Source organism: Physella acuta, unplaced genomic scaffold, assembly GCF_028476545.2.
Source record: "Physella acuta isolate Inbredline_101_S28 unplaced genomic scaffold, ASM2847654v3 ptg000200l, whole genome shotgun sequence".
NCBI classification, from domain to species: Eukaryota; Metazoa; Mollusca; class Gastropoda; family Physidae; genus Physella; species Physella acuta.
In genome coordinates this window covers 1,155,442-1,169,792 of record NW_026731719.1, presented here as the reverse complement: position 1 = coordinate 1,169,792, position 14,351 = coordinate 1,155,442, and the positions used below count along the sequence as shown (strand labels likewise).

General features: G+C 38.6%; 2 protein-coding genes across 2 annotated transcripts; both read left to right on the top strand.

The window, feature by feature from the left end:
* Positions 1 to 3,290: 3,290 nt before the first annotated feature.
* LOC131937080 (uncharacterized) lies at positions 3,291 to 8,851 on the top strand. The gene is made up of 6 exons (XM_059294277.1): positions 3,291 to 3,333; positions 4,975 to 5,055; positions 5,253 to 5,317; positions 7,716 to 7,848; positions 8,295 to 8,361; positions 8,669 to 8,851. The coding sequence occupies exons 2-6, from the start codon at positions 4,995 to 4,997 to the stop codon at positions 8,724 to 8,726; spliced, it is 384 nt and encodes a 127-aa protein (XP_059150260.1). The 5' UTR covers positions 3,291 to 3,333; positions 4,975 to 4,994; the 3' UTR covers positions 8,727 to 8,851.
* A 2,359-nt stretch (positions 8,852 to 11,210) lies between these two features.
* Positions 11,211 to 14,351, top strand: LOC131937110 (uncharacterized). Its single transcript, XM_059294304.1, has one exon. The coding sequence runs from the start codon at positions 11,211 to 11,213 to the stop codon at positions 14,349 to 14,351; it is 3,141 nt and encodes a 1,046-aa protein (XP_059150287.1).

Here is a 14,351-nt window from a genome sequence, read left to right as displayed (position 1 = left end):
GTACTACAGGTAAACACTACCAAACAATGTCCTACAGGTAAACACTACCAATGTACTACAGGTAAACACTACCAACCAATGTCCTACAGGTTAACACTACCAATGTAGTACAGGTAAACACTACCAATGTACTACAGGTAAACACTACCAACCAATGTACTACAGGTAAACACTACCAACCAATGTACTACAGGTAAACACTACCAACCAATGTACAACAGGTAACACTACCAATGTACTACAGGTAAACACTACCAATGTACTACAGGTAAACGCTACCAATGTACAACAGGTAAACACTACCAATGTACTACAGGTAAATACTACCAATGTACTACAGGTAAACACTACCAATGTACTCAGGTAAACACTACCAATGTACCAGAGGTAAACACTACCAATGTACTACAGGTAAACACTACCAACCAATGTACTACAGGTAAACACTACCAACCAATGTACAACAGGTAACACTACCAATGTACTACAGGTAAACACTACCAATGTACCAGAGGTAAACACTACCAACCAATGTACTACAGGTAAACACTACCAATGTTCTACAGTTAAACACTACCAATGTACCAGAGGTAAACACTACCAATGTACCAGAGGTAAACACTACCAACCAATGTACTACAGGTAAACATTACCAATTTTCTACAGTTAAACACTACCAATGTACCAGAGGTAAACACTACCAATGTACCAGAGGTAAACACTACCAATGTACTACAGGTAAACACTACCAATGTACTACAGTTAAACACTACCAATGTACTACAGGTAAACACTACCAATGTACAACAGGTAAACACTACCAATGTACTACAGGTAAATACTACCAATGTACTACAGGTAAACACTACCAATGTACTACAGGTAAACACTGCCAATGTACTACAGGTACTCACTACCAATGTACTACAGGTAAACATTACCAATGTACTACAGGTAAATACTACCAACCAATGTACTACAGGCAAACACTTCCAATGTACTACAGGTAAACACTACTAAACAATGTACTACAGGTAAACACTACCAACCATTGTACTACATGTAAGTAGAACGAAATAATGTACTGCAGTCCGTTTTATTTTATTTAAGTGCAGTGACGTCACAAGTCTGTGAAACAGACACAGTTTGCTACGGGTGATACAAATACACTCTCGTCAAATTGACTGACACAACAATGTTTAAACCAGTTAGAATGGATTCGCTATATTAGGTAGCATAGGTTTGGCTGTGCTGGGTATTATAGGTTTGGCTGTACAGGGCATTATAGGGTTGGTTGTGCAGGGCATTATAGGTTTGGTTGTGCAGGACATTATAGGTTTGGTTGTGCAGGACATTATAGGTTTGGCTGTACAGGACATTATAGGTTTGGTTGTGCAGGACATTATAGGTTTAACTCTCTGGAACAAACAGGAGAAGTCTAATCCGAGAGAGTAATGATAAAATGTTTAAATGAGAGTTACCGGTTTGTTAAAATGTTCTTTATAGATACGTGGTAGTGCTTTTGTAAATAAAATCTTACAGAATAAATGGCGTTATATATATATATATATATATATATATATATATATATATATATATATATATATATATAAGTTGTATAAATAATGTATATATATATATATATATATATATATATATATATAAAATATCTTAGGCTTCGATTCATTAATATAAATAAACATAAATAAGCAATCATATTTCACAAATAATAGTTTACTACACTGTATAGTTTGTCATCTTTAAGATATAGATTACTTTTATCTGTGCTGAATATTTTTTGTGTGTTTCATACTCGATAAATTGGTAGCAGAACTATCATAGATCAATCAGAAAACTGTTTCTAGATGATGCAGAATCGTAAAAGTACAAAAAAAGATATCGTAGAATGTTTCTGTTTTCTAAATGTGTTTGTGAGGGTGGATGAGAGGGGGTGGAGGTGATGTGGTTTGGATACATCCCCCCACCTATGATACATGTACGACCCCACTCCCACCCCCACCTATGATACATGAACACCCCCACCCCCACCTATGATACATGTACACCCCCACCCCCACCTATGATACATGTACACCCCCCAACCCCACCTATGATACATGTACACCCCCCACCCCTACCTATGATACATGTACACCCCCGCCCCCACCTATGATACATGTACACCCCCCCACCCCCACCCTTTATGAACTGCCTCCCTTTCAACTCCCCCCCACTCTCTAACTTTGACCTATATTGTCAAACAGATGAAAGCTATAAATCTATTTTTAGCCACACATTTAAACATTTTCGACATATTACGATAAGTGGTAAACAGTAATGTGGGTGTTAAGCTAGTGATGACGATAAAAAGATTATACCTTACTTCAAGCGATTAGCAGATAGCAATACATACAACATTCATCATTCAACAAATACAGATCAACGTTATTTATAAGTGTATTCGGAATTCAGTAAAGAAAGGAAAGATAAAAAATAACTGAATGTAAATATAATATCAGTTAAAATCTTTTTGATAACATGAATGTTATATAACGCTAACGTATGACGTCATTGTATTTTTTACTTTGATCTGTTTCGAGTGCTCACCTTTGGCACACACGTGTACAAAATATGACAGCCTGTAGAATGTTCTATAAATAGTAACACTGCCTACAGGAATGGATCAAGGCTTTGACTAAAATTTAAAAATGTAGGACATTATTTCCACAAGTTTCAAATAGTAATAGTAATCTCTTCTAACAAAACAAACTTCAATTGCCGTAAAACTTCAGAGATGGGGATGGTGTGGTTGTGTGATAGACCACATGTGGGATGGTGTTTGTTGTGTTACAGACAAAAAAAACAAAGGGTGGAATTGTGTGGTTGTTTGAGAGGATACACGTGGAATGGTGTGTTTGTGTGAAATATTGGATCCTGTGATTGTGTGGTAGACCACACTTAGGATGGTGTGATTGTGTGAAATATTGGATGGTGTGGGTGTGTGACATACCACATTTGGCATGCTGTGGTTGTTTGGACAAACACGTGTTTTAAAACCTAGCAATGGCTATTTATGTTTCTATGCACTGTGAAGATAACAAATCAAATAAAAATAAAAATCTCTGGTTTTATAGTATTATAAATGTTTGATCAACTTTGAAATCAAACATAACACTCGGATTTAGGTTGGTGTTGGTTTATAGCCCGGGGGCTGGGATTGTGGGTTGGGGTTAGGTTATAGCCCGGCGCGGGGGGGGGGGGGCGTGATACACCTCAACTATCAAATACATATCCCGTGAGTGGCCAATCCTTAGTCTGTCCTGCAAGCGTGAAGTAAGTACATCAGTTTGTTAACAATTCTCAGTCTGCCCTTAAATAAGTACACCAGTTTGTTAACTATTCTCCGTCTGCCCTTAAATAAGTACATCAGCTAAAGTAATAACCTGTTGTATAGTGTAGGTCAGCTGGTTCGACTGAGTGGATGATGAAGGCTGTGGAAATCGTTAGTGTCAAATTTATTTTGAGAACTGTCTAGGATCTATACGGTTGACGTCACAGTCTAGTCAGCTTTACGTCCAGACAGCTATATATATTTTTTGACAAAAGCTAGGTACCCATCAGAGCTGAGCAGACTTAGTAAATCTTACTTACTCTGGTGAGAGATCTGAACACTAGACTATTAGGTTAGCAATTTCTGTGCTCTACCACTTGGCCACACCGTTCCGTTTTTACGGTAGGACTAGTATCACCCATGCTATAATATCTGAAATATCCTGTTGCTAGATTTCGGATTATCTGAAATATCCTGTTGCTAGATTTAGGATTATCTGAAATATCCTGTTGCTAAATAACGGATTATCTGAAATATCCTGTTGCTAGATTTAGGATTATCTGAAATATCCTGTTGCTAGATTTAGGATTATCTGAAATATCCTTTTGCTAGATTTAGGATTATCTGAAATATCCTGTTGCTAGATTTAGGATTATCTGAAATATCCTGTTGCTAGATTTCGGATTATCTGAAATATCCTGTTGCTAGATTTAGGATTATCTGAAATATCCTGTTGCTAGATTTAGGATTATCTGAAATATCCTGTTGCTAGATTTAGGATTATCTGAAATATCCTGTTGCTAGATTTAGGATTATCTGAAATATCCTGTTGCTAGATTTAGGATTATCTGAAATATCCTGTTGCTAGATTTAGGATTATCTGAAATATCCTGTTGCTAGATTTAGGATTATCTGAAATATCCTGTTGCTAGATTTAGGATTATCTGAAATATCCTGTTGCTAGATTTAGGATTATCTGAAATATCCTGTTGCTAGATTTCGGATTATCTGAAATATCCTGTTGCTAGATTTAGGATTATCTGAAATATCCTGTTGCTAGATTTAGGATTATCTGAAATATCCTGTTGCTAGATTTAGGATTATCTGAAATATCCTGTTGCTAGATTTAGGATTATCTGAAATATACTGTTGCTAGATTTAGGATTATCTGAAATATCCTGTTGCTAGATTTAGGATTATCTGAAATATCCTGTTGCTAGATTTAGGATTATCTGAAATATCCTGTTGCTAGATTTAGGATTATCTGAAATATCCTGTTGCTAGATTTAGGATTATCTGAAATATCCTGTTGCTAGATTTAGGATTATCTGAAATATCCTGTTGCTAGATTTAGGATTATCTGAAATATCCTGTTGCTAGATTTAGGATTATCTGAAATATCCTGTTGCTAGATTTAGGATTATCTGAAATATCCTGTTGCTAGATTTAATTTTATCTGAAATATCCTGTTGCTAGATTTAGGATTATCTGAAATATCCCATTGCTAGATTTAGGATTATCTGAAATATTCTGGTGTTAGTTTTGGGATTATCTGAAATGTTCTAGTGTCAGGTTTGGGATTATCTGAAATGTTCTGGTGTTAGGTTTGAGATTAGCTTAGTCGTACAACACTGTATTTCCAGCTGTAGAAGTGTGGAGGACCATGGCTTGCTGTGCTCCGCCTCTACCTGTTTTGCTGTTTCAGCTGTTGCCTGTTGTCCAGGGTAGGTCAAATATTTTAGCTTCCCCCTTCCAATATGCCAACTTACATTGAGACATAATACATTATTAAATTATAGGAAAAGGAATGTACAATCAAAGGTAGTAATACTTGTTTATATTAAGTTTAAAAAATATCCATGTACGCTAACATACATAACTAAAAACCTCTCTCTCTATATATATATATGTGTTTATGTAGGTGAGTGTAAGGCATATGGGAACATCGACTTGATTAATGCCCCAGCAAGTGTCAATACGAACCAAGTAAGAATATTTTCATTCCAAAAATATTTTTTAGTTCCGTATGTTCCTTAATGTTTGTATGTTCCTTACGTCAACGTCCGTATGTTCCTTACATCAATGTCGGTATTTTCCTTACATCAATGTCCGTATGTTCCTTACATCAATGTCCGTATGTTCCTTACATCAATGTCCGTATGTTCCTTACATAAATGTCCGTATGTTCCTTACATCAACGTCCGTATGTTCCTTACATCAACGTCCGTATGTTTCTTACATCAACGTCCGTATGTTCCTTACATCAATGTCCGTATGTTCCTTACATCAACGTCCGTATGTTCCTTACATCAACGTCCGCATGTTCCTTACATCAACGTCCGTATGTTCCTTACATCAATGTCCGTATGTTCTTTACATCAATGTCCGTATGTTCCTTAAATCAATGTCCGTATGTTCTTTACATCAATGTCCGTATGTTCCTTACATCAATGTCCGTATGTTCTTTACATCAATGTCCGTATGTTCCTTAAATCAATGTCCGTATGTTCCTTACATAAATGTCCGTATGTTACATCCATGTCGGTATGTTCCTTACGTCAGTGTGTGGTTGTGTGCTTCAATGTTCAGCACAGCTTTGACCAATATCTAATTTTTCTACAATTAAATCATAATTTTTCTTATAAGATATTTTGTGACTTTTTTTTCTGTAACTTTATTTCTGTGACTTTTTTACTGTGACTTGTTTTCCTAGCAAAAACTGTGACATTTTTTTGTGTTTTTTTCCTGTGACTTTTTTCCGTTCACCGTTCAAGTCAGTAGACCACTCAGCTCTAACTCATGTTAGGGTAAGTAAAGGCGGCTGGGCATTGTGTTGACCACACTATCCCTTCATATGCCCAGGTCACAGAAACAAGTGAACTCTACTTCACCTGCCCCGTAGAACGTCAGTTAAAAGGGAACTTTACTATTGTAAAAAAATGTTTTATTATTGCCATTGGTTCTATAAACGAAACATTATTAACACGTGAATTGTAACCTCTCTCTTATAAAACAAGAACAGAAATCCTAGACATCAAAGTTTTCTCATGTTGAAGAATCTATTCCTCAAACAGAATGGAACATTTAGACAGAACTTCGACTGTTTAGATCAGGGGCAGAGGCGTAGCGACCCATTCCGGCGCCCGGGGCAGACTATAAATTTTAACCCCTTGCTTCCATTTCTATATATAGTTATTCCTGTTACCTCCCCCTTCCCCCAAGTTGGAGAGGTTTGTCGCGCTTCTTACCAGTTACTATCCCGTAACATTTTCTATTTCCGTGCCACTAACTCGGTCTAGAGAACAGTTAAATCAGTGTGTAAAGCCTTGTAGTCGTTTATTTTCGTAAATTTTGTTGTATAATTCAATGCTTCAGCTTAAAATGAGCTTTTTATTTTTCTACTCACTCTGGGGCCCCCTTGGGGTCGGCGTCCGGGTCGGCCGCCCCACCCGTCCTCCCCTAGCTACGCCACTGATCAGGTGTCTCCAAACTACGGCCCGCGGGCAGGATGCGGCCCACGAGGTCATTTCATCCGGTCCGCGACGATCTTTTTGTCAACTGAGTAAAAGTTATTAGAGATGACTGAGGAACTTTGCACAGAAAATTCAAAACAATTTGAAAATGTAGCTTTGGGTGCAGATACCATTGCCCGCCGTGTTGCAGACATTGGTGAAATCAACCTGACTCAAATAGCGAATAATGCAAGCAAGTTACGCCATTTTTCAATTGCAATGGGTGAGTCGCTGGGCAGCTGTTCCACCTCTCAACTTCTTGTGTTCATTAGAGGTGTGGATGAAGACCTGAACATAACACAAGAGCTGGCTTCCCTACGTAGAATGTATGACAATGTTACCGGAGAGGATATCTAACCATAGTTCAGAGACAAACACAAAATTGCAAGATTTACCATATTTCACATCAGTATGATGGCTAATTTTGCCAGAATGTTCTGAGCAGAGTATTTTGGGAAAAGAAATAGGTGACTCCCTGAAAGTAAAGGCAAGAGTGGGTATAGAAATTGGCCTCTGCTGCAGACATAACTAGTCATTTAAATAAATTTTATGAACCTAAAACGGCAAGAGAGGGAAATATAAAGAAGATATACCGAGAAAGCAACAGCAACAGATTAAGTCAAAATCAGACGATATCAGATAAGCGGGTCGTCCATAAATGACGTCACACTCGTAGGGGGGAAGGGGGTCCGTAATTTTGTGACGGTGTGTGATGAGGGGGAGGGGGGGGGTTCAGATGGTGCGACGTCACACTTTTGTATTATATAAAAGCAATGTTAGAAAACGTTAGAGTTGAAAAATTAACAAATCTTGCCATTGTATCATCTATGGAGTTAAAAAATTAACAAATCTTGCCATTGTATCGGCTACAGAGCTGCTTTGAATACTGTGTGGCTACACCCAACTGCTACTCCTACCGTGTTGTCAGCGGCCAATGTGCCGTTCAAGCCGGAACTGAAGTTGATCCGGCAGTCACCGAAGATGCTGTTGTCCTCTGCTGCCCAAGTAAGTTGGATGTTAAGCCATCTTAAAATGTGTGTGGTGTCGGAAATTTTCCGTGCACGGAATGATGTGGGACATCAGACCATAAATACAGTGGCGGATCTATCGTCATGTAGAGCACGTCAGTGTGGGTGTGTGCGTGGATGCGAGGGCGGGGGGGGGGGGGCGTTAACAAGGCTCACAATTCGACCCTATTAAAAACTCAAAAATATTATTTCAAAATAACATTCGCTTTATAGTGTGTTTTTGTCAAATTTACTATGGCTGTAAATAAGTTATTTTTATTTCATAACGTTTATAACGTTTATAAAGTTTATAGCTCTTATAACGTTTATAAAGTTTATAACGTTTACAGATTTGATTTAAGTTATCTTTGTTCAATAAAAATTGTTACAAAATATTAAAAACCACAACTTGTTGAATAACACAACGAAACAATCCTTTCCTAGGGCCACCAAGGGATGGTGTATTCCGTGTCACAGATCTTCTGAACTCAAGAAGCACTTTCTTGTTTGAGTAGGTACTCTCTCTCTCTCTCTCTCTCTCTCTTTCTCTCTCTCCATATATATATATATATATATATATATATATATATATATATATTTATATATATATATATATATATATATATATATATATATATATATATATATATATAAACATGTCACAAAAGAAAGAAAGATTAGATACGCTTATTTTTATTGCAGTGAAATTAATCTCATTACTTTCAAAAGTAATTTGAATTTTCTCTTTATCATGTAAGAGAAAAGATAGTAATATAATAGTGTATTTATAAACGTGTCAATATATGTGTTTTTTCCAGCGAGGGGAAAAATTTACTGCCACCCCAGCCTCAGTGTCCAGCCCCAGGGCCAAGATAACGTGTACGTCATGAGTTCAGCTCTCACACTTGTGGAGGAGGGTGGGGATGTTGCACCCTCTCTGGATTACAATCTGGGACTGCCATTCTTAAAGTCGAACACGTCATTGTAGAATTGATAATAAATCAAGTTCAGGCGTTTATTCTCTTTTTTTTTCATAGTAATGTGATCAGCATGTAGGAAACAACTTTCCTTGAGGGACAAGGGTTAATAACAGGTAGCCTGAAGAACAGGTAGCCTGAAGAACAGGTAGCCTGAAGAACAGGTAGCCTGAAGAACAGGTAGCCTTAACAACAGATAGCCTGAAGAACAGGTAGCCTGAAGAACAGGTAGCCTGAAGAACAGGTAGCCTTAACAACAGGTAGCCTGAAGAACAGGTAGCCTTAACAACAGGTAGCCTGAAGAACAGGTAGCCTGAAGAACAGGTAGCCTTAACAACAGGTAGCCTGAAGAACAGGTAGCCTTAACAACAGGTAGCCTGAAGAACAGGTAGCCTTAACAACAGGTAGCCTGAAGAACAGGTAGCCTTAACAACAGGTAGCCTTACGACAGGTAGCCTTAACGACAGGTAGCCTTAATAACAGATAGCCATAATAACAGTTATTCTGAAAAATAGCTGGCCTTAGGACACAAAAAATCTTAACTACAGGTTTACCAGCATATCAGAACAAACACCAAAATTACACATTCCTACAACAGTTTGCCTCGCAGAATCAAGTACCGTTATAAGCATAGTTGGAATTAGAAAAGGAGTTTAAATGAAATTAGTTGCAGCACTGTTTGTTGTTTCTTTAATTAGACCTTGGTTAACTCCTCCAGAGGATACATGTCGGTGAATGGTGTAGCCAGCTTGATTATAATTATATCAAGCATTGTTGAGTCGTTACATTTTCTATCAGAGGCGTAGCGACCCTTCCCGGCGCCCGGGGACAAACTTTCGATTTGCACCCCCTCAGACTTACGATTTGAACCCCCCCCCCCCCTCATACTTACGATTTGCACACCCCCCCCCCCCTTACACTTTCGATTTCCACCCCCATAGAAGCTTTAAATTTATTTTTCCGACCCATTTTGGCGCCCCCTAAGGTCAGCGCCCAGGGACAAACGTCCCCCCGCCCCCCCCCCCCCCTCTCGCCACGCCTCTGTTTTCTATGTAACATCAACAAGCTTTCACTACTTTATTATTGACCAATAAAGAAGAGCAGGCACTGAATATACGTCTTTAGAAGTGACGATATGAGCTTTAGAACCAAGAATACGTTCTTTGCTCACTCGGAAAGATGTTGTTGTGAGTTCTATAAGTGAAGCGGTGGTGTGGTCTGTATGTGGTCAGCCGTCTTTGTCTAAGCTAAGAACTCTTCCTTGAGTTCTAAATCTAAACATGACGACAAACAAAAACAATACAACATTCCCAGATCTTAACTTAACGCAGTATAAAGCTTGATTTTATCTATGGCTATAGCAGTTATGATGATATCATGTATTCATATTCTGTTCACATAAGAGAATCCATATTCAGAAACCGGGACTAAAATCAGTGGAGCGCCCCTGAGTCCACCCAGCTCTGATGGGTACTTAACTTTCGATAGGGAAACAAAGGCGGCTGGGTAAAGTGCTGACCACACTTACCCTTCATTTGCCGAGGTCTCTGTAGCAGATGAACTCTACTTCGTCTGCCCCATGTGTCTTGGGCACGAACGGGAAAATAATGATGACATAATTTCAAGCATCGAGCGAAACTAAAAAATTTTAAAGCTGTACATAAAACACGTTGAACATGGATTAGCAATTATATACATATATACAATTATATACATATTTAAAAAATGAACTAGGCCTAATAAAATTAAAAAAAAAAATATTCAGAAGGAATTTGTTTTTTTTTACAAGCTTTTATTTAACTCACTTCCTCTGTCTGTCGACAGTCTGTCGTCAGTCTAGACGGAAACGCAGGAGTGAAAATTCGGACACTTCTACTTGACCGACACGATTCACAGTTGGCACGTGGGTCAAGACATGAAGACAATGCAATCTGAAACTAAATTTGACTTAATTGGATGCCTAATTGATTTTTTATGAATTAATTAAAATTTGGACCGAATTAGTAGGCATGTCTAGCCAACCACACCACACGCGTCATCACCTTCAATAGCTTCAATGGCTGCGTTCAAAAACCATTGCGCGCCTACTGAACGTGATGTTCAGTGGGCGCGCAATGGTTTTTAGTCATGTAACTCTATTGTAAATAAAACATGTAAAGTACTGAAAAAAAATTCATAAAAAACGTTTTAATAACAAGCTTTTATGTAATGATGCACTAAAAAGTAGAAAATAAATTATAGACTACTATTTAAATAACTATAAAGAAAAGCGTGGGTGTCTTCCTTAACATTAGTAAAGGTATCCAATAGATACTAAAGTGACCCACGCTTTTCTTTACAGTTATTTAAATAGTAGTCTATAATTTATTTTTATGCACTGTCTATGTATGAATATTATAAGGTGAAGGCTTCCATTTCTGCATGTGGAAAACTGGTTCAAGGGCAAGATGGTCAGGTCGAAGATATTCATTTGTATCTGAAAAATGTTCGTGGAACCGCAGCCTATTGGCAAACGGCACTTAATGAACTGATTGGACAAATACGATGTCTGGGCCCACCTACGTATTTTGTAACGCTGAGCTGTAATGATTTACACTGGCTTGACATGCGCAAAGCTTTGTTAGTGGCTGACGGAAGACCGGATGAGAATCCGAACAATTTGACCACATATGAAACACAGCGATTGATTGAACAATTTCCTGTTGTAGTTAGTCGGCATTTTATGATACGACTCAACGCTCTAATGAAATTTGTAAAGAACAACCAAGAGGTGTTTGGAGGTCATTTGAAGGATTACTGGTGGCGAATCGAGTTTCAAAACCGTGGTAGTCCCCACTTACATATGTTAGTGTGGATTGAAAACCATCCCTCTTTCGATACGCCAGAGGGAATCGCAATTTTGGATCAAATATGTAAGTGTGAGATCCCATTAGAAAGTTCTGATTTGTATGAACTTGTCAAAAAATGTCAAATTCACCGTCATACAAACACCTGCAAGAAAGGGGATAATCCTTCACTAGTGTGTCGGTTTCGTTTTCCAAGACCAGTTCAGGCTGCAACTGCTATGATTGCAGAAACATCTGATGAATTTATTCGAAATGGCGGAAGAATATGCTTGTTAAAAAGAGGACAGGATGATATATGGGTAAACAGTTACAATCCTACTCTTTTAAAGATTTGGGGTGCAAATATGGATATTCAACCGTGTGGATCTAATGAATCTATTGCATACTATATAGCGAAGTACATAGCCAAATCAGAGCCTACGGAACTAGCCCTTGCCATCAGACAAGCAATTCAAGAAATCCAGAGGGAAGATTCAGATGTGTCTCGAAAACTGTTCAAGATTTGCATGAGAATAATGAACGAACGACAAGTTTCTGCCTGTGAATGTGTGTACAGATTATGTCACCTCAATGTCAGAGACAGCTCACGCAAATGTATCTTCTTGAATACTCGACAGCCACAACAAAGGTACATAGTACTTAAATTTCACGAGTCTGGCCAATCAACTGGATATTGTGCCAATATTTTTGATCGCTATGAAAAAAGACCCCTGGAACACGCAGACTACAATTTCAACCAAATGTGCTTGATTGAGTTCGCAATGCTATTTGAGCCCTACTATGCAAAGCAACAAGATGCTATGACATTAAATATTGACGAGGATGCATATGAAACCGAACAGCGCACTAAAAGGAGGTTAATTACTCTTATAGACGGTAGCAAAATGACCATAAGAAAATTGCCAGCTGTTGTAAGAGTACCTTACTTTGTAGCCTCGACAGATGGTGAAAATTACTTTTATAGCCTTCTACTCCAGTACACTCCCTACCGCAGAGAAGAAGAGCTACTGAATGCTTTCGCCACAGCGAGAGAAGCATTTTTGGCTAACGAAGAAAATCTAAAAATAACAAATGCACATATGGAGTTGTATCGCGAACGTGACAAGCAATTGGAGAATGCTTTTAACCAATTTTACGCACTTCAAATTCTTGAAGAAGCAACACCAGCTCATCTGGAAGACGACTATGTAGAAGAGGCCCACGATATACCAGTTGATGAGGAAAAGTTCAGCTCGGCACAAAAAGCAATGAACGTAGACCAGCGACATTTGTTTCGAAAGGTGACCGAAAGTGTCATTAAACAACTAGATGGAGGCAGTGAAAGGCTGAAACTCTTTATTACTGGTGGAGCTGGTGTTGGCAAAACATTTATCCTGAGCCTGCTCAGAGTTCAGATCAATCGATGCTTTGCGAAAAATGCCGTCATCGTCTCGGCTCTAACTGGGGTCGCAGCCCGATTAATTGGGGGCTCAACTCTCCATAGCACACTGAAACTCCCGGTTCAAAGAGACGGTCGGAGTGCCAACATGTGTCCTTTGACAGGAAATTACCTCAGAGTCATGCGAACACAATGGAAAAATGTCGAGTGTATCATAATAGATGAGATATCGATGGTATCCTATCAGATGCTTTGTATGATCGACATGCGCATCCGTCAGCTGAAGAATAATTACGATGAGTTTTTCGGAGGCATTAATGTACTGCTGTTTGGTGACCTAATGCAGCTGCCACCAATCAGACAGGGTGTTAATACACCTGTTTACAAACAGCCCGACTATCTTCAACCATCCACCCATTTATGGCGACTATTTTCCCTGTGTGAACTATCGCAAAACATGAGGCAGCAAGGAGATGATACCTTTAGAAACATGTTGAATGCGTTGAGGGTTGGTGAAATGAGCGCTGAACATTTTGCAACCCTGACTGACAAGCTTATAGAAAACAAACCAACAGGAGACTTTGGCATTGATAAAGCTTTGCGCATATACCCAACAAATGAGCAAGTCAATACGCACAATGAAATTGTGCTGCAGTATTTTAGATCTATTAACACCGATATAATTAGGATAAAAGCCCAGGACCAGTTGATTGATGCCACAAGAAACACAGATAATGTTGACATACATACACTATTTCCCACAGACATCAATAAAACGGGTGGTCTACCAAGAACAATTGAGATTTTTGTTGGAGCAAAAGTCATGCTTCGATCGAACATTGACGTGTCGAAGGGATTAGTAAATGGCGCTATTGGGTATATTACAGATATTATATGGCCACATTTTCGCCGTGCCCAAATTTATGACACAGACATACCTTCAGTAAGAATTGATTTCGGCAAAGATGGTGTACATGAAGTTAAGCCAAAATCAGTGCAATTTTCTGCCAAGTACAACTACGGAACTGCTGAGAGAAGAATGTTACCCTTAATACTGTCATGGGCATCAACTGTACACAAAATGCAAGGCTGTACAGTAGATCACGCTGTCGTGTATTTGGGGCCGAAGCTGTTTGAAGCAGGGCAAGCTTATGTGGCACTGAGTAGGGTTCGCTCATTGGACGGCCTTCGTATAGAAGAACTGGACTGCAGAAAACTGACAGGAAAGACACCCTGCAACAACGAAGCTTTATCCGAGCTAAATAGACTGAAGAACACTTTAAGTCAACTCAAACTTTAG

Excerpts from the sequence above, each read along its gene's own strand:
- LOC131937080 (XM_059294277.1), top strand. The coding sequence starts at position 4,995 with ATGGCTTGCTGTGCTCCGCCTCTACCTGTTTTGCTGTTTCAGCTGTTG. Across the intron at positions 5,318-7,715 it reads CAAGTGTCAATACGAACCAA|AGCTGCTTTGAATACTGTGT; the intron begins GTAAGAATATTT and ends TATCGGCTACAG. Across the intron at positions 7,849-8,294 it reads TGTTGTCCTCTGCTGCCCAA|GGCCACCAAGGGATGGTGTA; the intron begins GTAAGTTGGATG and ends ATCCTTTCCTAG.
- LOC131937110 (XM_059294304.1), top strand. The coding sequence starts at position 11,211 with ATGTATGAATATTATAAGGTGAAGGCTTCCATTTCTGCATGTGGAAAA.